General features: G+C 53.8%; 1 protein-coding gene across 3 annotated transcripts in view; it reads right to left on the bottom strand.

Annotated features, from left to right (window-relative positions):
• MID2 (midline 2) overlaps positions 1–25,540 on the bottom strand; it is a 138,323-nt gene that overhangs the window by 20,241 nt on the left and 92,542 nt on the right. For all 3 annotated transcript variants that reach the window (XM_069810755.1, XM_069810756.1, XM_069810754.1), the window contains exons 3-7: positions 21,246–21,341; positions 12,275–12,382; positions 3,595–3,743; positions 2,948–3,075; positions 1,746–1,889 (exon numbers count right to left, since the gene is read on the bottom strand). In XM_069810755.1, the coding sequence (XP_069666856.1) occupies positions 1,746–1,889; positions 2,948–3,075; positions 3,595–3,743; positions 12,275–12,382; positions 21,246–21,341 (625 nt within the window). The remainder of the gene's footprint in view (positions 1–1,745; positions 1,890–2,947; positions 3,076–3,594; positions 3,744–12,274; positions 12,383–21,245; positions 21,342–25,540) is intronic.

Genomic DNA, 25,540 nt, shown 5'->3' with positions numbered 1-25,540 from the left:
GTTGTGGCTGGGGGAGGAGAGGAGAACTGAGCAGGGGAAATCTAGCTGCTGTAGCACTGGGTACCCATAACTAACCTCTGACCAAGAGGAAATAAATCATCTTGTTTTCCAAAATGAGGGCAAAGGCTGGGGATACAAGTTTAATCAGCTTTGAAAGTCGCAAGCAGTAACTTTCTCTGGCAGCTTCCTGCATATTTTAAAGTGCACTTAACAGCCTTCCTGTGCCGTGACACTGCGCTTCCAGCACCGATGTCTTCCTGACCAGCAAGATAAACTGACAGCGGCCCAAAAAGTCCACTCTGAAGCATTTTGTCAGCACTTCCTACAATGGTTAAGTGCTACTAAGAAAAACCAGGAATAAAACTTCCTTGCATGAGCCATGCTGGGGGATGCTGTGCTCTTCCAAAGCACTACTTCAGGGCGGACAAACTGGAAGCTGTATTTTTGTTCTCCCATTACAACATCCATATTTTTTTCTTGTATGAAACAAGCAGTTTCCCTGGACTCTCTCCTATAACCCAGCCCACAAATTAACTTTCCTCCAGAATGCAAAACCCCTCCAGTCCTGATATTCGGAAGAGTGGCAGGAGGTCACCGGGACAGAACGATGCTTTGCCAGAGTTGCTCTACCTCCCCCCAGTTTGCAACAGTCTCTGTTTTCCTCCTCAAAAAAACCACCTTATTTTCCCTTCACTGCTTCTGTCTTCCATCGCACTCAGGCAGCAGGATGAGGGGCAGAGTGCATCCCTTCAAAGTCACCATAATCACAAGCTCGCTTTCTCCTGCTCACTCTGGTTGAGCACACACCACGCCTCTGAGGGTGCCCTGCGAACAACTAGCCATCCATTGCGCGGATGTCTCTGGATCCCATTACCTCCCTCCCCAAACAGTGGAGACAGCTGTTAAATGCACTGTTAAAATATTTGTAATATTAAAAACCCCGTAACTACCATAGTCTTCATCAAATAACAAATACCCAGGAGGGAGCTTTGTATCTAAGAGGTTGCTGTCCTGACCTTGTGGCAAGCCTGGGGGCAGGTTCAGCCCTGTAAAACTGTTTTAAAGCTGTCCTGTTGCACTACAAGATCTCACGGCATGGAAAATGTACTGAGCATATTTCACAAATCCAGAAAGCCCAGGCTCTCCCAGAGGAGCTGGATGCTGCAACCTGAGCCACAGGTTCCTTGCTGTCCAACCACAGCACTTCCTAAGTGATTAGGTACCACCACAGACCCATCAGTGAGAGCCCTCCTCGGTCCTCAAATCCCATTCCTACCCAGCAAATTTGTGGTGGTGTGGAAAAATAATTAGGTATGGCGGTTATTTTCAGGAAAAATTACCTGGAGATGTGCCTCAATATTGTTACGGAGGGTACATAAATCACTCTTAATTATCAGCCCACAGAGCAGCCAGCACTGCCCTGCCCGTACAATCCCAGCGCGCGGTATGAGATGTACAGATCTGGTAGCTGTGAAATGGATGAGACCCTCTAATGCACCACACACTTCACCGAGCCGAGGTTGCAGACGCCAAGCGCAGGGCAAAACAATTCAGTTACAGATCCCCAGCACGGGGTGGCCCTCCATCATTTTGATTACAGCCCTGAGCGGTGTCCTCAGAGGATCCTTTGTGGCAGTTTCCTCCCCTAATTCCCAGCCTTTAAACCTGCTGATTCTCCCCGAGAACCTTTTTAGTCCCGAAGCAGACCATGGTCCTCCAAACCAAGGTAGCATGCAGTGACTTACTGATGAAGTTGGCTTGGCCGGTGAAGATGGTGTACTGCAGCTCATAGGAGCTGACGCTGAACTCATCCTCTGAGATCCAGTGGACGGTGATCGTGTCGTGGGAGGCCGTGCAAAGCTCCTCTCGGACGGACGGCGGGTTTGGCGCTGCGGGAGATCACAGATAACGTATTTTGGTAAGTTTGTGCTTTCTTTTCTTAATATACCTAGGGCTTTTTTGCTCGCTTAAGGATAGAGATGGGCTTGTGAGGGGAGCAGAGTCTCCTGACACAAACAACTGTCTCATTTTATCTATCCTTGTGTTTCCCACTTAACTAAACTTTTTAGTGCGACAAGAAAATATCCAGGGGCCAGCATGTTTTCAGATGTGCCAGAATGAGGGGTTTTCACTGCTGCCTCCACCAGGTCTGACACCCCCACCCTGAACCAAGCTGAGAAGCCACTTCAAAATCCACCTATTTCTCAGCACTGGTTGTGGAGTAAGTATTTTGTCCCATAACTGTTCTGGACACGTGTTTGTCGTTAACCTTTCATTGCAAGCTGATCTGCTTCACAATGAAGAAAATCAGATTTGGGCGAGTAATGATGCCCTCGCTTCTCCGGAGCTTTCATCCCTCCCACTGGTTTTCCAGCACACAGCAAGGTCCAGCGGCAGTCGGTTGCAGCAGGGCTGCTCCTGGACACCCCGCATCATCCCGGACAAGGGCGAAAGCAGCATTCGGCCTCTGCTGCGGGCATCAAGGCAGCACCAAGAGGCCCAGCAAAGTCTCTGCCCGCAGGATTTCATAACTTAGCACCCAGAGACCCACAAAAAGGGCAGCAAAAGGGAAATGTTAAAGCATGCAGTGCATTAGAAGTACAATAATTGGTTAATTCACCATTCCCTCCCTGTAATCCACCCTCTTGGATCCTTACGGGCATCAGCCTCCTCCCCAGCTCGTGGAGACCATCATTTTTCACCTGCTTTCTGAACTTTTCCACCTGTCCTCCAGGAGAGGCAGAGTGCAACAGGAGAACGGGGACACGTCACTGTCCTGATGACAAACCTCTGCTCTGCCACAGCTGACCAGGCATTTTTTAGCGGTGAGAATGAGCGGCAACCTAGTTTGCTTTAAAATACGCCTGCCAGCCCTCAGCGGGCCGTGGGGGGGGGCTGCGGGGAAGACACAGGACGCAGGCAGTGGTCTGCATGTCTGTGCACTCACCGGTTAGATAATCCAGCCCCTCCAGCAGCTTCTTCTCTCTGGAAAAATCTAAAGCAAAGTTTTCAAAGGCGTCATTAAAATTGATATCTGGTATCAGAACCTGAGAGGATGCAGTTGCCATGGCGACCCTGAAAGAAAAGAAGAGACCATCAATACGCATCAGGGTGCACGCTGCTCTCGACACCCAGCAGCAGCGAGGTGGGGGATTAAAAGGGTGCGAGCAGCCTCACAGGGACATTACATGCTGCTGGGAAACCGGCTTGCACCTACTAACTGCTGCTCCTGCTCCAGGAGAGTGGCCTGGCCTGGGAACAGGTACCCAGAGAGGTGGGGGGGGCGCCATCCTTGGGGGATCCCAGCCCCGACTGGCCCCCGAGCTCCCTTCGGATTGGCATTTCCACCACTTTCCCCCCATGGAATGATATTTGCTCCCACAGTAGATGTTCAGCTTTGTTAGGACCTGCCATGCAACTTGTGTCCTGCGAGGGATGGGAAGCAGCGACCCCCCCAAGCCCCGTGTTTATTTGAGGGCAGCACACCACAAGGCTGCAGGGGGGAGGACGGGGCGTCCCTGGGCAGGGAGCTGCGACCAGGGGACAATGCCAGCGACATCCCATCGTTGTCCCGAGCCAAGCAGGCCAGCCCACCTCTCGGCCACGTTCCTGGCCGTCTGCAGGAACCGCGCGTGGTCGTTCTCCTTCAGGATGTGCTCTGCCTGGTTGATGAGGACCGTCGAACGCTCGAGACACTGCCGGCAGTTAGCAACCTGCTGGGCCAGCTTCCGCAGCTTCATCACCTGCGAGAGGAGCAGAGGGAAGCAAAGGTGCTCAGAAGCCAGCATGTAGCTTGAAGAGCACAGAGGAAACCAAATCCTAAGCCAGGGGCTGCTCAGGGGAAGCAAGGAGTGGCAAAACAGCACGGAAATGTCCCCAAAGGCTCTGGGGAGGGACAGCAGCAGTGCACTTACCATGTTAAATTTTGCTTACAGGTGGGAAAGCCCCAGGGAAAAGCCTTCAGACTGCTCTAAGGGTCTGTCATGATTTAACCCCAGCTGGTAACTAAGCAGCACGCAGCCACTCACTCACTCTTGTGCCCCTCCAGCCTTCTTGCTGGCTGGGCATGAGAAGCTGAAAAATCCTTGACTTAGTCTAAACGCTACTTAGCCACAACTGAAAACATCAGTGTGTTATCACCATTCTTCTCATAATGAATCCAAAACATAACACTATACCAGCTACTAGGAAGAAAGTTAACTCTATCCCAGCCAAAACCAGGACAGGGTCCCACGTGTGACCGAAGCAGGACAGCAATGCATCCTCTCTCCAGTCCTCCTGTGCAAACAATGTCATCCCCCCTGTGCGAGCTCTCAGTAGATTTGGCCGGGAGTGGAACACTCCTGCAAAGCAATTCAGCATAGGGCAAGGAAACCTCACGCTGGCTCAGCCCCAGCAGAGCTGCTGGAAAACATCACATTTGCAGCCGCAAATCGTTCTGCAATTAAAGGTGAGGTGCTGCAGTAAGACAGGACAGGAGTTACCCACAACACAGGGAAGCAGGAGCTGAAAAACCAGCCCAGGCACTCATTTGCACCCCAAAATAGGGCGCACAGCTTGAACAGGCTCTGTTCCGTCCACACAAGTGTCCTGTGAGTCCCGCACAGCCCATGCTTGGGGCCAGGGCTCAGGGCTCTGCCATGTCCAGTGGAAACTCAGACCTGGCCCAGTCACCGTTCAAAAGGGGACATGAAGTGACTCCATGGAAAAGCACCTCTGGCACTTCAGTCTTTTCCCTGCAAAGCTCTGTGGAAGATATTTACTGATGGCTTAAGACAGCACTGAACAAGCCATTAAGGAATAAAGAGAATAGGTTTGATGGCACCTCTTCTCTCTTCTGCAAAGTACTGGTGCTCAGCAGTAGTGAGTGGAGCAAAGAAACCAGAAGAAACATTATTTCTTACACAAAATCTCCATATCTCAGGAGAAAGCTGTGCTGGAGCACTAGGAAAAGCCCCTTTGAAACTCCCACTTCCTTCATGCAGTCAGGGCGAAGGTAAATGAAAGGCAGGCACAAGCCCTAGGTCATCTCTGAAGCTGCTCATGGATTGCAATGGCCATATTTCTGTAGGGTCTACTCAATTAAGGTCTACAGCTCCAACAACAAAATAACCACGAGATGCAACCCTCTTCATTCCCTCCTGTCTCTACGTGAATACACAGACACGTGTGCAGCCACCCCTGGTACCAACTTCACCCCGGTAAAACTCAGTCGCCCCGGGGCTCAGACCCTGCAGCATCCCTTCATCTCCCAAAGAGCACGAACGGCACCGAGCAGGAGAGTAAAGGGCTGGAAACCCAGAAGCAATGGGGCCTTGTCAGAGACCGGATAGCTTCACACTGGAAATGGGAAAATTCAAACATGAGCCAGGAGCTGAGCAGGTCAGAGGGAAAAGGGAGGTTACAGAGGAGCTGACAGATTTTGGGGGTAGTTCTCCTGTTTAAGCTGGGAGCACAGGGGAGCTCAGGAAAGCCAGGAGCTGGAGGTGGCTGAGGTCAATGCCATGTGTTTAAAACCCGCTGTACCATTGTTCTGGCTGTCTGATGTTCCGCTGGTGCCAGAGACAATATTTTGATTTAGGAGGAGCAGTCCTGGATCCTACATCGGCACCAGAGAAGACACAGAAGAAAGGAGGCGGAATCAGCACACTGGGAATTGCGTTGGCAGCCAAGCTGGAAGTAATTCTGTATCTGGAAAAGCAACTTGAGAGGGGCAACAAGGCACTCGCTAATGAAATATAAATTCCCACTGCCCTGTTCCTGCATGCATCTGCAGCAAAGGACCCCACAAACACTCAGGGGAGGGGAAAGCAAATTTCAGCAGATGGAGCCTGGCCGGGAGTACCTCAAACAGCAGATTCTAAAATGATAAATCCCACTTCAGACCTCTGCCCTGTGCTCTGCAGCCGCATCCCACACGAGGCTCTCCTGAACATTGCACAAATGTATCTTAAAATGAAACGAGCAGTCCTCCAGGAGCATGCCCGCGGCACCAACCAGAGAAGCGCCGTTTCCTCTCACTTATTTAGCACAGACTTGCAACCAAGCATCATGCTGGACTCATCCTGTGAGAATGCAAAGGCACAGATTTAACAGTGTCCTCTCTGCTCCATATGATCACCCGCAGCTCTCCCAGCCCACCTCCAAAAGGACCAGCTAGTACGTTGTGCTGCTCAGCTGCACGCCTTCCGATTATTTCCTTGTTTCCTTTTTTTAACGAAGGAGCAAGGTATTTTGCAAGGCTCGTGAAGCCGCCGTGACAGCGGCTCCCAGAGCTGCTCGTGTGGCAGCTCCTCTCCTCACTCGCCAGCGCTGCCCTGCAGCACGCTGTCAATCCACACACCCCCCACCCCGTCTGCGGTTTGAAAATCCATCAGGAAACAAGAGCAGGAGCTCCCAGAGGTGACGGGAGGCTGCTCGAGCTGTTCTTCCGAGGTATCAGCGCTGTCAGTGCATTTACAATTAAGTAGCGTGCTAATCCCCCAGCAGACAGCAGGGCCCTGCTCCCCTTGCACGGCTGCAACCGTGGCCCCTGGCACCTCTGCAGGAGCTCAAAATAGACAAGACCAAGGGTGAAAAGCCAACAGATGAGCTCCGAGCACCTCAAGCCAAGAAAAAGCCGTGCTTTGCATCCCCCCCAAACACCTGAGGGTTTCCATTGCACCCTGCGACACGGCTGGGTGCCAGCCAACGGACCCCCGCATGACCAGCACGGCACCCACCTGGCTGCACCCACTCCAGTGCCGGCCACAGAGCAGCATGCTGGGCTGCAGCAGGAGGGGACCTCGGGGTGAATTACCAGCAAGGTGAGGACATTTGGGCGTCCTCCAGCCAGCACCATGAGCTCTGCAAAGGCACCCGGGGTGAAGCATCCCTTGGGAAGCGCCCGCTGCGTTGCCAGCACAGATGAGGACATCACCCACCAGACGTGAGGATGCCCCTAGTACCTGCCTGCTCCAGCCATTCGGCAGAAACACCTGCTGGACCCCGGCACCCATCCCATGAGATTTATTACCCCAGCCAGCCCTGTGCTGGCTCCGTTCAAGCAGCGAGGAAGCTCAGGTTAAACCCGGGAGGTGACGACATGTGGCCAGGCAGCTGTCACTTGTCAGCAGAGATGGCAGAGCTGTTAGGTGACCAAGGTACAAGGGAACCCCACACGTTATCCCTCTTCCTTCTCCCGGGCTTTTGGAGGGTGTCAGCTCCCAGCCCCATGTCCCCACAGAGTGATGCTGGGCTGCAGCGTCTCCTTGCACCCACAAAGATCCCAGATGGGGCTGACCATGCCATGGCCACGGGTCTCAGCACAGAGCCACAAGCCCAGAAGGAGCTGGACAATGGGAGCAGGCAGAGGAGTGGGGGAGAGGGAAGAAGGGAGCAGAGCACATCACATCACCGTGGTTTAATCACTCCGCTCCCCCTGCAGAGGCTGGCCAGCTCCCAGACACACAGCCACATACACGTGCAGGGCTGGTGTGCCGGTGGCCAGGAGCAGGACCAGACGAAGCAGGTAGTGCTTGTTAAGCCACATGACACTTGGATTTGTTGCCACTGCTGTTATCAGGACAAGATGTGCAGCCTGCTTCCACCGCAGCAAGAAGTCACAGGCTCTGACTTGCTATTGACTTAATGCTCAAATGTAGTTTGAACTACAGTGACAGCAAATAAATAACACTGTGAATTCAGAAACACTCCTGCCAGGGCCCTGCAAGCTGCCACGTGCCCAAAACGCTCCTGGGGTTGTCCTGCAAAACCTGGCCTCGCTCCCCATGGCCCTGGCAGTGTCGTCCCCCCCAGGTCCCACGGGGCTCGAGGTTGTATGCAAACACAGAATCACAGAAGGGTTTGGGTGGGGAGGGACCTTCAAAGACCACCTAGTCCACCCCCGCGCCGTGGGCAGGGACATCTTTCACTAGATGAGATTGCTCAACCTCAACCTGGTCTTGAACACTTCCAGGGATGGGGCATCCACAGCTTCTCTGGGAAACCTGATCCAGTGGTAAAAACTCTCTCTCCATCTTTCTCAGAAGCCCCCTTTACCTACTGAAATGCCACAATAAGGTCTCCCTGCGGAGCCTTCTCTTCTCCAGGCTGAACAACCCCAACTCTCTCAGCCTTTCTTCTAGCAGAGGGGTTCCATCCCTCAGACCATTTCTGTGGCCTCCTCAGGTCCCACTCCAACAGGTCCACGTCCTCCTTGTGCTGGGGACCCCAGAGCCAGATGCAGAGCTCCAGAGGTGTCTCACCAGAGCTGAGTAGAGGTGGAGAATCCCCTTCCTCGACCTGCTGGCCACGCACCCAGGGCACAGTTGGCTTTCTGGGCTGTGAGCACGCATTGATGGCTCATGTCCAATTTTTCACCCACCAGCATCCCCAAGTACTTCTCAGCAGGGCTGCTCCCAACCCATTCATCCCGCAGCCTGTATTGATACTGGGGATGGCCCCGACCCAGATGCAGGACCTTGCACGTGGCCTTGTTGAACCTCATGAGGTTCACATGGGCCCACTCCTCCAGCCTGTCCAGATCTCTCTGGATGGCATCCCTTCCCACTGCCCCAGCACAGAGCCACCTCCAAGGGCCTCCTGGCCAGCAGATGACAGAGAAGACTTCAGTTTTGTTCAAGCCTCTCCCAATACAGCCGTCCTTTACCCGACAGCGGGTGGGCTAAGAGCCCCTGTTCTCTACTGTGCATCCTGCTGAGGGTTTGTGGTCACTGCTGCTAGACTCTTCTGTAGTTAGGACTAGCAGCCCACAGGGTAAGTGCTCAGGGCACATCGGTTCGTGAGAAAAACCCCAAAGCCCAGTCTTAGTGGTGGGACCAAATATCCAATCTCTCCCTCGGGGCAGCAGAGCTGGCACCCAAGGGCTGCACCCTTCAAAGGGCCAAGGAAGCTGGATGGTGCTTTCCCCTCCTGATACGCAATAAGTGGCAATCACCCCTAAACCCGAACTCTCCTGGCCTCTTCCCAGCAAGGTAGGGCTGAAAGCGTGGCTGCCTTGGGATCCTGCCCCTCACCAAGCCACCCCGCTGCACTTCCCACCTCTGAGGAGAGCATCCCATGGAGACCTGGTCCATCCCAGTGCCGGGGTCTGGGGAGGGCTGGGGGAAGCCATGTGGAGAGTTGGCCACCTTACAGGATAAGACATGCGTGAACAAAGCCAGCAACACAGCATCTAAACGATGGCATGGATCGCTCCATAGCCACTGCCATTTGCTTCTTGTGTCCTCCTCACTTCCCGGCACACCGGCAAGATTATTAGTGAGCAAGAAGATGTTGGCTTGGATGAAAGGCATCCAAACAAGGGAGTCAGAACCCGTGACAGAAAGCACAAGGGACAGGTCCATCCAGAGCCCTGGGGTCTGGGGGGATCCTCTCAGGCTGGTCAGGAGTTCTGCAACCCCCAAGGCCCCAGCACCAAGACTCAGGGACAGGGAGGGCTGCCACCCTAGGGAGCATCCCGGGGTCGGCGTCGGGGGGAGAGGGCAGGGAGCAGCACGCCGCAGCAAGCTGTGCCCTGGCGGCACGTAGCGGGGAGGAGCACGAGCTCATCTTCGCTAGCAGCAGGCAGGCACAGCTCAAAATGGCTATTTGCACAAGGAAGCTATTCTCCTGCTGGGGCTTAATGGGCTGATGGATGGTTCATTTTACAACCAGCCTTGTCAGAAAAAAAATTATCAAAAGGAGAAAAAGGAAGAGAAATAAGATGACTTTTGTTTCACGGGAGGACTTGGGGAGCTGTGCAGTAGCTGTCAGCCTCAGGCAGGGAGAGGCAGGAGAGCCCCTGCCCTTGCTACAGTCACTCCCAGGAGCCACTGGCGTGCCCAGACCCAGCTCTCCTCGGCCACATCCCCGCAACGACCACAGCCTGCGGCATTAATCCCAGGCGATGCCTCCACTGTGCCTAAGGGAGAAGGAGGTGCAGATGCCCTGGCCCGAGGCCAGCCGGGGCTGGGCTGCGACACCAGCACCGGCAGCGTCCTGAGCAGGCGACGTGAGCGCTGGCACCCGCCGGCCGGATCTGCGCCGTGGCAGAGTGCTCTTCAGGGCAGCCCAGCTGCCTGCTTCCCTCCCGCTCCTCCTCTCACAACCTCCCTGACGATTTTCAATGCCTCCTGGGTCCTTCCCAAGTATCCCCACTGCCTCGGTGCCACGTTCACCACGGGGTGCTGCCCAGTCTCATGGGTGGTGGTATCCGAGTCCCGGCAGAGCACGAACCTGAAGCCCTGCAAGATGCGAGCCCAGCTTGGAGCCGCACGTGGGTTCCTCAGTATCCGATCTCTGGTGGGTTTCCAAAGACATGCATGTGATGCATCCAGGGAGAGCTCTTTTTTAGCATTACTGGAATAAAAGATACCTAAAGGCTGGGCATGGCAGGTGTCACTCTCCAGGCACTCTCGTCTGGCATCCTCGCTCGCACCCATGACCACGCACAAACTTCAGGCTGCTGCTCCGGTCCTTACATCTCTCTCGCTGCCTTGTGGAGGTGGAGGAGCTCCATCTCACAGCTACCACAGCAGTCCTGGGAGGAATTGGCTGCCCCGTCCCAGGCCAAGGACTGCCACTCTTTCCAGTGCCGTGTGCCACCGTGATCAGGCTCTTCCATGCATCCGTTGGGCCATTTGTCAGGAAAGGCAGCCCAGAACAAATGGAAAACCAAATGGCAATTCAGCAGGAAAGCAGTATTTCTCACTCTGCAGTTGAAGCACTTCAAACCAGGCACAGTCTTCAGCACTTCCTCCTTTCTTCTCTGTCTGGAGCTTTTTAAACTCCAATGTTTGCGGCTGGGGCTCCTCGGAAAGGCTGTTTCCCGTTCACACTTGGAAATTGTTGCTCAGAGGTGTCGAAAGCAATGGAGGAAACCTGCCCAGCCTCCCCGCAGTCAGTGCCGGCAGCACAGAGGCTACAGAGAGGCATTGCTGTGCTGCAAACCTGCAAGTTTCCATCTCCAGCCCAATTTCACTGGCAAAGAGGCTTATTCCAGTTTTGGGGGAGCTTTGGAAACCAAACCCAGTCCCCTCCCTGGTACCACTAGTACCACCGTCCCCACATCCATCTCCCACTGGTGCGGTGCTGGGTTTGCAGCTATGTGAGCACAAGCCCACTGCTCCTATCCCAGCAACGTATAAGCAACCGAGCATTGCTTCTGCTGATGGTTTTGGGCACTAATCAGGACCTCTCTCCTCTACCCAGCTGCCAATTTGTAGGAAAATAACATCTTTGAGACATCCAGCTCCCTGCTAAGTATGGCTGAAACTGGACAACATGGTCAAAAGATGTTAGGGGAAGAAGGTGGGAAGTGAGAGGCAGACAGACAGATGGACCAGCAGAAGGCACCGTTACACAAAACATGTTCCCTGAAGTGGCTGGGATAAAAGCAGGCATTTTAAAGCTTCCACTCCTGCCAAGGGTGTCTTGAGAGTCAGGCTGCTTGCCTCTCTTGCATATGCATGCCGCACAACCTGCTCCCAAAACTCTTCCTGGAAAAAGTTTGATCTGGGGCGATGCTGCTCCCCAGCTTAGCTATTGGCACTGTGATGGATGCAGAGCTGGTCCCTAACACACGTTCAAGCTCAGTAAGAAAGGTGAAGGGCTTGTGCATGTGCACTGTAAACTCCTGTGGACGCCGCTCAGAGCTACAGCCAATCCCTCCAGCCTCTCTCCAATGCACAGAAACCACTGGGAAAAGCCAGAACACGTGGAACCACTGGAGGAAGGGTCCAAACACCCCCCCAAAGAAAAGGGTGAGAAACCAGCTCACCTATGGCTATGCTGCAATGCAGAGTGTGTAGCCTCTCCTTTACCTGCAGTGTGGGGCTCAGATGGCCCTTCAATATTAATTCTACATTATTACATTAGCACCACCGTGTTAGAAAAGCCCTGAGGAAGCTGTCTGGACCAATCCAAGAAACTGCACTAATGTGTCATGCTAATCAATGTTCCTTCCCTCCTCCAGCCACGTCAAGCATGTGCCCTGTCTGCAGTGGAAGAGCCCTGGGGACAGCAGCAGTGAGGGACACCCAGACCTGCACACCATTTGGGGCGGCAGGGAGGCGAAGGTGCGTGCACCGATGGCTGCCCAAAACAATTCCTTCACAGGCAAGGCAACACATGCTGCTAGCAGCCCCTCTGCTTACAGCTGGGACATCCCAGCACCACAGACTGCCAAACTGATGGGCTGTGCCCGGAGAGGAAGGGCAGACCCTGCAGCAGCCAGCCCACAGGCGCAGGAGGGGACCCTCGAACCCTGGATGCACGAGCCGGCCCTCCTTACCTTCGTCTCCTTGATCTTGACGGCGATGACCTGCTTGCGCTGGCGGATGATCTCCATGAGCTCATCACACTCCTCCATCAGCTTGGCCTCATGCATGGCCGTGTTCACCTGGCCAGGAACAGCAAAAGCACACGCCGTCAGGAGGGGACACACTCATCCCTGAGCCCAGCAGCCCTGCAGCTCTCCCAGTGCAGACCAGGAGGGATGTGATGTATATCCTCCATGCTGGGCCCCAGGTCTGCTGGCTGCCAGGGGCTGAGCTGGGCAGGAGATAACAGCCCCGCAACGCAGACAGAAGCAGGCTGGCTCACCTGCATCCATTGCCACCCCAGCTGGAGGAAGGAAAAAGGCCAGAGGAGGATGTGAAGCCCTCTTTGCTGCATGTCCAAAGTCGGCACTGGGTGGCTTGTGGGGCACATGCTCTTCCATAGGTGCCGTCCCCTCCCTGAGACCCGGAGCATGGGCTGTGGGGAGGCGGCAGCCCAGGAGCAGCAAGCCCCCGCAGCCACAGCTGCATAGCTTTCCAGCAAAACTTGGGTACCACTGGACAGCGCTGACACCCAGCACTGGCCTGTGCCCACCCTGCACAGGGATGCTCAGGGATCTCTCCACCTCCCTTCCTTGGGCAGGCTGCATGTTTTTGGGTGCTCTGCACAGACACAGCCGCACCGCTTGGGCTGCTCTCGGCACTCCCAAGTGAACCCCATCCTGCCCTCGGCTATGGGGCAGCTGGAGGTTACCCTGCCCTAGCCATCCTGCTTCGAGGTGAGCAGCACAGGCTTCTTGCAGAAGCAGCGAGCTTCACTGGCCTCCCCTCCTGAGCGAAACTCGCAGCTCTCTCATGCACCTACACCGAGGCAGTGCCCGTGTGCTAGTTAAAGCAAGAAGGGGCTTAAAAATGAATGAGTGCCCTGCTTGGAAGAGCAAGGGTGGCCGTGACTTCAAAGCATCTGCAGAAGTGAGACTGAAAGCAACCACTCGGCATGGGCAGAGGGAGGGAGCGCAGGCAGAGCCTGTGGGGAGCTGCATGGCTGCAAAGGGCACATCAGGAAACACCGTGTGGGGTCTTAATGAAGGGGCTGAACCGGCTCAGGGCAGCAACAACTATGGGCAAGTTGGGCTAGTGTAGCCATCCCACCTGTGCTCCAGCCGCTCGCTGTGCCAAGCTGCAGCCCCAAGCTCTGCAGCATGGTGCAGGGCCCCGGGGAGGAAAAATCTTCCCCTTCCTGGTGCTGCAGGATGCTCTTGGCAGGGCTCCAGCACTGGAGCTTTCAGCCCACAGAGCAAGGAAGCTGGGCAGCCGCTGGCCATGCCACGCTGGTGCTGCCAACCCAGCAGGCAGGGCCAGGCAGGCAGGCAGGGTGGCAGCCCTGGGCTCCACAGATGCCTCCATTGCCCTTATTTTCAGCCACAGCACAGTGCTTACAGTGCCTTGTGGTCACAGAGTGCTCCTTGGGAGTCTCTCTCCGAGCAAAGCCTTTTACAAATAGCCATCTTCCCCCTAAAACAATAAAAATGTACCGGATGCTGCTGGAAGCACCTGCTGCTCCAAAAAGCCCCATTTCTTCATAGTGCAAAGGTTTGGCAGGATGCGTGCCCAGACTGCAATAAATCTTTAAGCTTTCTCCAGCTCAAGGCAAATTTCTTACCGTGCTTGCAGTTCACTTCCTAAACTGGGCACCATCCCCTAATGGATTTTGTTCTGGGCTCACAATAAGGGAAGCCTGGTGATGCTCAAACCCATAATTCTCCTCCCCACACCATCCCCTCCTAACCACCGTTCCCAATGCGAGACACGCAGCTTCGGCTGGACCGGCCCCCAGCAGAGTAACGGAGCGAGCATCAAACAGCACTTCCATGATCACAGCCATCTTCCAGGCTGCTGCTGGTATTTCTCCCTCCCTAACCTCGTTCCTGGTATTTATGGTTCAGTGGCAAAAAAAATACAACCTGCTACACAGCACAACCCGTTCTTCCTCCCACCCTGCCCTCCAGAATCACTGCACCAAGAGGAGGGACTTGAGCCAGGAGATGAGGAGACCTTGTGTAGACCTGGGCACCTGGGTCAGTCCCAGCAGGGGACTGAAGATGACACAATCAGACTGGCCAGAGCTTTCCAAAAGTCACCTTCAGGTCTGATCAGCTATTGCAAACCACCTTGGACATGATGCAGTCTCTTCCAGACCAGGTCTGGTCTCCCTGTGGCCTCTGCCATGTGGACAGTTGGCCAGGATGATAATTTTGCTGCTTAGGATCTACCAAAACATGACCACGGGGAGAACACACATGCTCCCCTGCTGACCAGCAAGATACCCACCAGGCAGACAGGGCATTGCCAGCAGGCTGTGTGGCTCTCAACGTGCTTTTGGGGAAAGCAGCAAGATGACACTCAAGCTCCTTGGTCTTGAAGGGACAGATGCTGCAAACAGGGGAGACCAGCATGTGTGGCTCCTCCATTTAGCTTGGACTCTTGAGCAACCGATTCTGAAGCTTTGCTCTGGAAGATGCTACTTGAGATCATCGAGGACCAGTAAACCCTCATCACCCCAGGCTACAGAGCCACACTCCTTGGCCGAGACAAGCGTGGGGGACAGCAAGAGATGGCAGCAGGACATGATGGCAGACTTGTCCCATAAGACTTCAAAGAAGAGCAGAGAAGCCCAAGCAGGAGATCCATTGATGATTTCCTTCTTCATCGATCTCCCAAGTCCATCGGTCCCTCTGCACAGACATCACTGCTGCGGGTGCAGGAGCTATCGGTGCCCAGCCAGGCTCTGCCACGCAGGCGCCAGGCGTGTGCCAGCAGCACCGGGTAGGACACTGGGGACCTTAGAGAGCAGGAGCCCTCCCCAAGGTGATCAGAAGCTGAGATGCTGGAGGATTTGTCTGAATTGCAGCTCCTCCAGGTAAACTTGAGCGGGTGCTGCTGGCAGGAAGGTGGAGAGTGTGCCCTTCAGAGAGACAGGATGATTAGGATGCAGGTAGTGGGGGGTCAGCATGCTGGGGACACAGGGAGGTCCCACCCTGCCCCTTGAATGAGCAGAGATGAGCATGGCATCAGCCGCAAGAGGCAGAAGGAAACAGTAGCTTGCTCCTACAAAAAAAGCTGCATGTGTCCTGCTTAATTTAAGCTAATTAATCCCTGCTGGACCCCCTTTTCAGGCTTCAAATACACAGGGGTTTTTTTATTTTTTTTAATTTTAAAGCTGAAAGGAAGGCATGCAAAGAGTGCAGTGAAAGCACAGGCAGAGGTTTCAGTCCTCTGTCTCCAGGAAAGACCAGCATGCTTGGGAAGATGGATAGGAAAGGGGGGATACACTTTATAGAAGGGGAATTGAGGCCTATCACTTAAGTTAAACAGTGTACTGGAGGACATAAGTAGGTTTTCTTCATTTTGTACTCTCAAAGCTATGCGAAACGGTGGAGAAGTCTGAAGGCAACCCAGAGTTAAACACATTTGATACAAGATCTTTTTTTAAACCTGGCCAGCAGATTATGCAACACTGAAGTGGGAGACAGCTGATGGTCTGCAAAGATAACTCCACTGAGAAAAAACAGCGGATGATCTTCCAAATCTGCTGCAAGGTAGCAGAGAAGGGAAATCAGACCCAGGGTTTGGAGCCTGCAGCAATCTGTGCTGGCGACAGCAAAGGCGACGGCGCTGCCTTGCAACCCAGGCTGTCACAGAGGACGCTGGCAGCACGCTCGCCCCTGGAGGCACAAGTGCAGACAGAGAAGGCCATCACTCGAATTCCCCAGGAGCACAAAATCAGGACTGTTTTGCAACTGTTTGCAGCCACGACGCTTGCTGTTGCTGGCAGGAGGGAGCCCTGGGTGCCAGGACTGCAAAAACAACAGCAGGAGGAGAAGCAGGGGAGGTCCTTTAGCAAGTGCCAGGCTCACCCTCCAGCCTGGCATGCCAAGCAAAAATCCTGGGCTCCTCATTAAATTAATCCTAAATCTGAAAACCTACGCAGGGCAAGAAATCTGCAGCTCAGCCAGCACTCATGCTTTGGGAGACTGAAGGCAGATGAAGCTGCAGAGGCCACCACAGTCCCTTTCCCCAGCTGCCTACTGCCCAAAAAGGAGCATTTCCAGGCCAGGCTCCCAGCCCCAAAGTGCCAGCAGAGCACAGAGGCGGGATTTCAGACCAACACAGCTCTGCTGGCAAAAGCCCTGGCTCAGGCACAGCTAGATACTGGCCAAACCACTTTTATTAGGAGGAACTAGTTCCCAGGTAAATGCTGCATTTGGGGGTGAAGACTCGGCAGGTGCTACAATTGTAGGAAAGCTGGGCATGGGGAGACCTTTTAGACGTAAGTGTGTGGGGGGAATACTTCACCCTTCTCAGTGTGTGTGTGGGAAATGTGCTAGGGACAATATAGCCCTCCAATAAAAAGCAAATGGTAACACTCAAACCTGGGAAGAGCTCGCACTGCGGCTCGGGAAGGAATGAGGAACATCGTCTGAGCCCAAGGCGCGATTCACACACAGACAAACTTCCTCCTCCACACCCACGCAGCAGGAACCCAGCTCCGAGATGGAGCAGAGGACCCTATCCCCCTATCCTACCCCCACAGCACTGTCACCCCCAAAACCCTCAACAGGTTTTTTACTTCGTAGCAAGGCAGCCGTGCCCCAGGGGACAGGCACCAGTTTGCACCGAGGCCAGCCCTGCGGCTGCCACGGCACAGAGGGCCATCAGCCCACCTGCAAGAGCAGCTACACGGGCAGCATCTTACTGCCCTCCCTGATGGGGACATCGGGGTGGGTACCATCCCTGCTACCCACCCTGGTATTTTACAAACTCAGCTTCTTTGTAGGGTCATTACCTGCTCTCTTTGGTCCAAATTTCGATCGCTGCCACAGGATTTGGTCCCTCAGTGGCAGCCTCCCACGTGCCGTACAGGAGGGAGTCACTCCTTGCAACGCCAACGGGCAGCACAGGCTCAGTGGCTTGGGGACACTCGCAACATCCTTCTCTGGGATGCCTCCCTCTGCACTTCAGGGTGCTGGTGGCAAGGTTTCCTGGATGTAATGTGGGACTTACACTGACCATGACTTGATGGGCAGAGTAGGTTGGGATCACATGTCCGCCTATATGCAATGTCCACAAATAGCTCAAAAGCAAAATCCTCTGTATTCAGACTCACAGGAAAGCGTAGAGGGGCAGAGATATTTTCTACTTCACACTTTAATGTGCTCTCTGAAAAGGTGCCTCTGAAGGGCAGGACTGCATATTTAGTAAGACTGAAAAAAATGTATTTCAGCTGTTATTTTAAGGAGAACGACTGATAAAGCTGAAAACTCCTAAACTATGTAGAAAACAACAGCCTAGAGATGTGAAGCTTCCAGAATCAGAAAGAAATACCAAATAGCTTTCAATTCTTCACAGGTCAGTTTGTTAAGATGCTGGAGCTGGATTCAGAGGAGGAGGAGGTTTGGAAAGACATCCCACCACCCTGGCACATCCAGATGCATCCCTGTTCCATCCCTGGCAGGGTCTTGGAGTCAAAGCATGACCTGTAAGAGCAATGAGTGCTGATGACTGTCACCACGGCTCTGCAAGGATGTTCTGGCTCCTTCTCTGCCTGCAAGACATCCATTTGCTATCTCTTTTACCATAGTGACTCCAAACCTGCCGAGCCCTGGGTGAAGAGGCAGCCCAGGAGAGATATCTCCGACAAAAGCCACTGCTAGTGCAGAGCTAAAAATCCCCCTCGCCACCACAACACACCAGCAGAGAGAGAAGTGGGACAACATGAGCGACGCAGGAGCATCGGCACAGCCGCACTCGGGAAGGCCAGTCATGCTGCAAAACCCAGAGAAACTCAGACCGTGTCTCAGCTCCTTCCTCATGCACTGAGCTGCACTCAGCAGTGGCTTGCAGCTGCTGGCAGCACACACGGCACCGCTGGCGCTCTCAGAAAGGCATTTTGCACTCTTTTCCTCTCTCCAGATCATCGGGACAGCAACAAGGACCTTATTTAGCAAGTGAAGAACAAAACGCTGACACTGTCTGCAGGAAACGCGGGGCTTAGGAAGCACCTTCCTGGCCTGAGAGCCCCAGACGCTCTCCGAGATGCAGATGGTGAAGAACAAGCTGCAGCTCCCTGCACAAATACATCCCTGTGTGCTTTGCTATGGGCAAACAACTCCAGTCAGCACGTGCAGCATCCCCACATCCCTGACGGCTGCTCGGCCCATGAGGCAGCTCAGGGAAGTCGCATGGGAGGCCGCAGGGCTTGCATCCCCCCCCAGCAAGGGTTGGAGTGACCAAGGGCAAAGCAAATATCCGTCATGTTTGCCTAGGCACTAGCACCCTCCCCCCGAATCCACGTCAGCAATCCCTGCAGCAGCCTGGTGTTTTTATTCTCTAGAAAGGTGTTAGTTCAAGGAACCGCTGCTTAATTTAGCAACCAAAAAAATCAATAGCCCATTAAGAAGAAACTAATTGTGACAGCCTCTCTCCATGTATCACTTCAGTAAACAAAGCTGCAAATTAATTTGCTATTAATTGGTATGTGCACTTTGAAACAACAGTAAGGTATTAACCGCCTTCTTCCTCTCGAATGTTTTCCACAGGAGTGCATCGCTTATGAACTCCTGACTCCGGAGACGCAGCCAAGAGGCAGCGTCAGTTTGCTGGCACAGGCTCTCCCTGCACGCAGCTCGCACAAACATTTCCCTTGGGGACGCAAACAGAAGATGCCTGATTGCACACTGGGAACACAAAGAGTTTTACAGATCAAGTGGTCAAAGCAGCAAGGTCAGCTGAGTCCCTTTCTTCAGCAGGATTAAAGGTGATCTCCTCTCTTCCTTCGATGCTTTCTGTAATCCCCTCTACAAAGCCTTTCCCACTTGCTGCTGGCTTAAGCCTGAACGTTGCTATTCTGCTACAGAATTCAGGGCTCAGGCAGGAGAGATTGCAATCGCCGTCTGACAGCAGGAAGGATGCAGGGAGGCAAAATCTACACGTTTGGGAGGAGGAAGGAAAGTGGGAAGAAGACCAGCCGCTGCAAACCGGGAGAAAGGCTGAGACCAGCCTTGCCCTGCAAGGGGAAGCTGCTGTCACAACAAGGATGGAGACAACATCCCCGCCTGCACTGAGAGGCTGGGGACAAGTCACTGTGCCTACACCGCCATAGGGTGAGGAAGCTGGCCCTGAACCAAGAATGAATTAGAGAGATGAGGAAAACAGCTTTAACAAGCAGGGTGAGGTTCAGTGAGGACCAGTGCAGGGCACTGCACCATCCTGAGGAAGGGCAGCCAGGCAGCAGCCTGCAGAGAGGGTCTGAGGTGGGATGCCTCAAAAACGATGTGGGAGACATGGCTGTGAAAATTGCAGCCACTGCAATTCCCCAAATCACACCTGACCCCTCCTTTATTCCCTTGGGAACAGGAGTCCTCATTATCAGCCCTGGTTCACCCAAGCCCTGCAGAAGATGTAGACACATCCTTCTCCAGCATGAAAGACTTGCCCGCAAACGCAGTGCAGCCCCAGCTCACGGACGGTGGACGCAGCAGCCCTGGGCAGCACTAGTGCCTGGAATGTCGGACCCTGCACTGCAGAAGGGAGGGCTACATTGGAAAGACCCCACCCCAGCCCTGCAGAGGGAAGGACCATCTCACCCACTGTGCACCCAGATATGCCCAGTATTGCTGCCTGTACCTCTGTCCTGCAGGCTGACTCAAGTTCCTTGGCTTTACTCCTGAGATAGGGATCTCCTACAGCCAAAACACATCCTGGGTGAGAACACACCCCACCCATTAAATCCTTGCAAACAGCTGTGGGGATTTTATACTGCTTCTTTGCCAGCACCTGCAGACACTCATTGCTTCCCTCCTCCTCTCCAATAGGCTGTGGAGAGGACTTTTGCTCAACCCACCCCAGCATGGTGGGGTCCCACCCTCTCCTTCCCAAGAGGAAAGGGTTAAAATATAATTAACACAGTACAAGCACCCTGGAGCTGAGAAGGACCCCCGCAGAAGCTTCCACGCCTGCCTGGGCACACGCAGTTTTGATACAAGCTGCAGTTACGTGACCACAGCTCCCTTCCTGGGCCGGCCACGTGGACGGCTGGTCCTGCTGAGGCTGCCCCGGCCATGGCTGCTGCGAGCTGCTCCAACACTGCTCTGCAGGCACAGCTAGCAATTTCCTTCTGGGCTTTCCCGGACCACTCGTCACTTTGATATCCAAGTCCTTTGCAAATATTAACCAGTTTACTTTAACAGCACCCCCAGACAAGAAAGAGGAGGTGTAAGTAGCCCATGGTTTCATAGGGAATTTGAAGCACGGAGGCATCACGGTCAAAAGGATTTGTTGTTTCTAGGAGCGCAGCTGGAGATGGCCCAGCCTTTGAAGGCAGGGTGCAGGCTATAGCACGCTGAGCATCCAAAGCAAACTCTCATTAATGCCTTCCAGCTGCTGATGAGGTTTTTCAGTACTCAGCCCCAGCGGGTCCCACCTGTGCACCAAAGGAGACAGAAGCTGCCAGCAAAACCGCACCTGAGTGCAGGAGGCAGCTACGAGAAAGACAACTCCGCTTCCCCCCTCCCCGAGAGCTGAGCTGTGTTTGCATGCTCCGTGTCACTCGTGCTTCAACCAAAAGAATCCGCCATCCCCCATGCACAGAGCAGCCAGCAGGTCCTCCCTTCCTAACCCAGTCCAGCAGCCTGTGTCTCTTCCCAGTAGCTCCCAGTCTTGCCACCTTCTCCTTCAGACCCTACAGACCCCTGGGAACCATCCCTGCATCCTCCTTCATTTGGGACTAAACTCTCTGAAACAATTCAGCCTCCCACCAGCCCCCCAGCATCAGCGATGCTTCCCACCACAAGCTCATCTCTGTTCCCACGGCAGCCCCTGGAGAAAGGACACAGGAGCAATCCCATGCATCCTGTCACTCGAGCTGGGAGCTTCCCAGTGCACCTTCCCCATCACCCTCCCTGTCCCCTGATTGCTCTCACCAACCTCCACTTGCTGGCAGATCTGTATCAGCTTGGCCATCTGGTTTTCCAGTTCACTGTTGCGTTTAACCAGGTTGGTGAGATTCGTCTCCAGGGTTTGCTGCGAGTCCAGAAATGGGAGAGGAGAAAGAGAAAAAACAAAAAGATCAGCAAAGCTGGAGGACTGTCCCCAGGCCCCCATTAGCAACCGAGAGCATTTGCCACCCAACATGCTGCCTGAGGGAGCGACGACTTGGGCAAAGGCTCTTGGGTTTCTTGGCAGCTCCTGTCCATGCTGGTGGGTTGTGCAAGTGCTTGGCCCAAGATGGGGGCCACCGAGCTCAGCACCGTGGTGGCCCTGAGGAGGTGGCAGCGTGGGTGTCTGCCCTTTGCTGCTCCTCTGGAGATGGTCTGAGAAGCCGGGGTGGGTTGTGTTGCTGCAGCAAAGCTGAGTTTCTCCTGTGTTCCCTGGAAAACTGTATGGGCAGCTGGAAAAACATCAGGAGTATCTAAGTTTCTCAAAAATGTTCCCAAACCACTTGCTGCTGCTGAACCCTCTGACAAGGTAGGAGAGACTAAAAGTGCCCCTCCCCCTGTTTCTACCAGGAAAGAAGCCGGCACTGCTATTTTCGTCATCAATTTTGTTTTGCACGTGGTAAGGAAGCCAAACAAGAGCCTGTTGAACCATCAGAGAGGGACTTCTCTCCTTTGCAAACCATCTCTGCTGGAGCAACACAGGCACAGGCAGGGAGAGCAACGTGGCATCTCCAGATCGAGCCACGGGGACAGCTCGCCCCGTGAGGGCAGCCGGTGATCCGCAGCCTCTGCCAAGCAGCGGGGACACAATCCTCCCCAGCTCCTGCCAGGCTGCCCACTGCTGCCGAAACCTGGCTGAGTGCGGCCGTTCCCTCCCAACCACATCCCACCTTTTTAGAAGAGCATAAAGAGCTATTCTGCTTCGATGGCCAGCCAGCAAGCCTGCCTGCTCGGAATGAATCGCTCCTACTTTCCATCCCTGCTCTCCCCTCTTCATCCTCTATTGGTACCGGCAATAAAGGGCCCCCGGGAGAAGCTTGTGGTCCCCGCCGCAAGCTGCCTGCACTCCCCTTCCCATCTCCCCAGCCACGCTGCCTTTCGCTCGTGGGAGCGGATCACCGCCGGCAGATCACAACCCAAGCGGCGCGGGGATCCCCGGGGAGCACGGTCTGTTTTGGCACCCGCAGGCTGCAATATTGATGGAGCAGAACGGGATCCAGTGGAGCGCGGAGAAAAAGCCCATTTGAAAAGATTTCGATATCTGCGGACACACAGTGGACTCGTATTTCTTTCAGATATCAATAATTTACGTGACACCGCATTTCCATTAAAATACGCAGTTCCACTAAGAGGAAATGTTTTATAACAAAGCGCTCACTACCTGTTGCAACGCTTGTCGGGAAAATGATATCCTATTAATATTTTAAACTTCAGGGCTGGAAGAGGATCCCTGCGGTGTTTTATTCATCCTCGGCTAGAAACTGCAGTCCGAGGCTTTCATCAAGACTCCAGCAGACCCATAAACACGGCCTTTCTCTGCACGTACAGATAATTTGGGGGCTAGTTAGCCAAGAGAACTTGAATCGTAGTCATGAAGCACAGGCAAAGCATTCATTCCTGAAAAACCACTGGCTCCTAAAATACTCTGAGCTCATTTGCAATCCTGCAAATTGCTAGCCAACGGTGGGTGAAGCAGAACACAGAAACAGGCTTGAAAAATGAAATAAAACCCAGGGTGCCTCAATTAAGTGGAAAGTGCTTTGCACAACAACGCTGTATCGATAATGAAAAAGCCAGCTGCTAACAGTTCCTGCCACCCTTTTTCCTTATAGCTCAATATTATTAAACATAATTTGACTAAAGCATTGAACATTTAACTTGCTAATTATCTTCCTCATCACTAACTCGGCTGCACTGAAGTTGCAGCTTTGAAATTGCAGCAGATCTGCTTTAATGTTCCAGGGCTGTTGATGGAGGGCAGGAAGGGGAGGGAGGTGAGATGAGCTCGATACATGCTCTTTGAAGCACACGAGTCCAAAACACGTTTCCAGTACCCCAAGTTTGCCAGGGGACAGCATCACTCCTCCCCCATCCATAAACATGCACTAAACCTGCCCCTGAGCACTTATCCCTTCGTTAAGCGTACGCTGATACTGCAGAGATGCTGAAGCAGTGGGCAGTGTTTTACTCGTATTAATGACGGCTCAAAGAGCAAGCACCCTCTCTTGCTGCTCCCTGGTTTTGCAGGGCTTCCTTAGCGAGGCACCTCTGACTGCTGCAAACCCTTGTGCAGCATGTGAAAATGCAGATGGAACCATTTCCTTCTGTTTGATTTGCTGAGACAAATAAAATATACTAGAAGCTTTGATTACACCAGCTGGTTATTTTGTAGGTATATATAAATTACAGCAATTATAGGGGTTGTTTTTTAATTGCATTATAACATGCTCATAATTTCCCCAAACATTCACCTTCTGGCCTGAAACACAGAATAGTTGATTTTGCTACAACTGGGAAGCGAGAAAAGAGATAAAAAGGAAACACCACCATGTCCTTGAGCAAAAGTCACTGGCGTTCAGTAAGACGAAGAGGCCAGGTCACCCAGGTGATGGAAACCCATTTGCCCGGGGACAGCGGGACCGGAGACGAAGAGTGCACAGATACGGTCACTGTGGGAAAGCAGCCGAGCCTTTCCCAGTCTGAGCTGGCTGCAGCTGCACAGCTCGCAAAACACCCTGCCAGGATCAAACCCTCTCCGGCAGCTTTGACAAAGCAGCTCAGTGGCTGCACTTCATTTACCTGCAGGTGTCCAGATGCAAAATAAATATATTTGGCACCCAACCAAAGAGGCTGAATAACATGGCACCGACATTCATATTTTATTTAGTTATGTGCATGATGAGCAACAACTTCTCGATTTTCTTTCTTCTCCAAATATCAAACAAGCAGTTGAACTAAATATGGATTTCTCTATTCCTGTTTGAAGATAGCATCAAGGTTGGGGGTTCAAGACAACTTTAGGAATTACAAATATTAGGCTTCCTCCTGGTCAGCTGTGCTTTGTCAAACATGACCCTGCCCGGACCCGGCAGGAGCATCCTGCACTCCCTGTGCTGCTGGGAGCTGCACTCCATGGCAGGTCCCCCCACACCAGTCTGGAAGCTGGTGTGCACTGGGAAACGCAGTCAGCCTCATGGCTTTAACCAGCTGGGAGATGGGAGCAGAGCAGCCTCTGAGCCCCAAGGAGGCTGGCAGGGGAAGGGGTCCCCTCTGAGCTGCTTGGGAGCATCGCACAGACCTGGTCTTGCTGGAGCCACCGGGTGAGGGGGGGGGTCTGATTCCCACGGGCTTTGAGCTGCATAAGCCTCAGGTCTTCTGCACCAGTGGGAACCCCTGGGCATGGGACAGGAGAATATGGAGTGCCCTGTAGCTGGGGAAAGCCTTAGACACAGGAGTGCAAAGGCTATCAGTGGCATGGGGGGCTTTTGCTGCTGCTGGTCTGTGCTGACGTTCACTTGCAACCAGCCCCAGTGCTGCTCTGATGGGCGAGAGGGCTCACCCCAGCGAGCCTGGCGAGACAGCAGGGGAGGGTGTCATTTAGCTCTGCCTTATTACAGGACCGGCTTTCCACATTTATCTTCATGCAAAGGCAGCCAAAACCGGAGAGTGTTTACTTTCAGCGATTTATTTAGGGCTTTTTTCATTGCTCTTGTTCATTTATAATTGCTTTCAATAAAGGACGCGGGTCCCTGCCCTGCTCCCTCCACGTACCACAGACACAAACCACACATGCATCCATAAACACGCGCATGCACACACGCACAAAAGCCAAACCAGCTGCAAAATGCTTCCCCGCACGCCTGCCGGCCCCAACCTCTGGGGCTGCAAAGCAGCAGGAAAACGTGTCCCTGGATGCCTACCACCATTCACCAGTTTCACCAGAACAATGCAGGGGAAGGGCACCTGCAGCAGCTGGCTGGGATTTCTGCCGGGCCAAGGATGCACGGCCAAGCCCTTGGCGACCGAGGATGTGCTGTCAGGGCTCCTGGCACAGGGAAGGATTGCTGCTGGGTGTCCTCTTTGGTGGAGCAGCACAGGAAAGCCAGATGCCACCAGTACATTGCCCAGGGTATCTGGAATCAGCCACGATCGCTCCTGCGGGAGCTGGTCAGATTTTAAAACCACAGTCAAAAGTTCTTGATGGCATCCTGCAGCTGCAATGCTGCTGGAGCCATGGGAAGCCCATAGCCATATCCCTGCTCCCAGCCAAAACGCTGCTGCGCA

This window comes from Haliaeetus albicilla, chromosome 23, assembly GCF_947461875.1.
Source record: "Haliaeetus albicilla chromosome 23, bHalAlb1.1, whole genome shotgun sequence".
NCBI classification, from domain to species: Eukaryota; Metazoa; Chordata; class Aves; order Accipitriformes; family Accipitridae; genus Haliaeetus; species Haliaeetus albicilla.
This window is presented reverse-complemented; position numbering and strand designations above follow the sequence as displayed.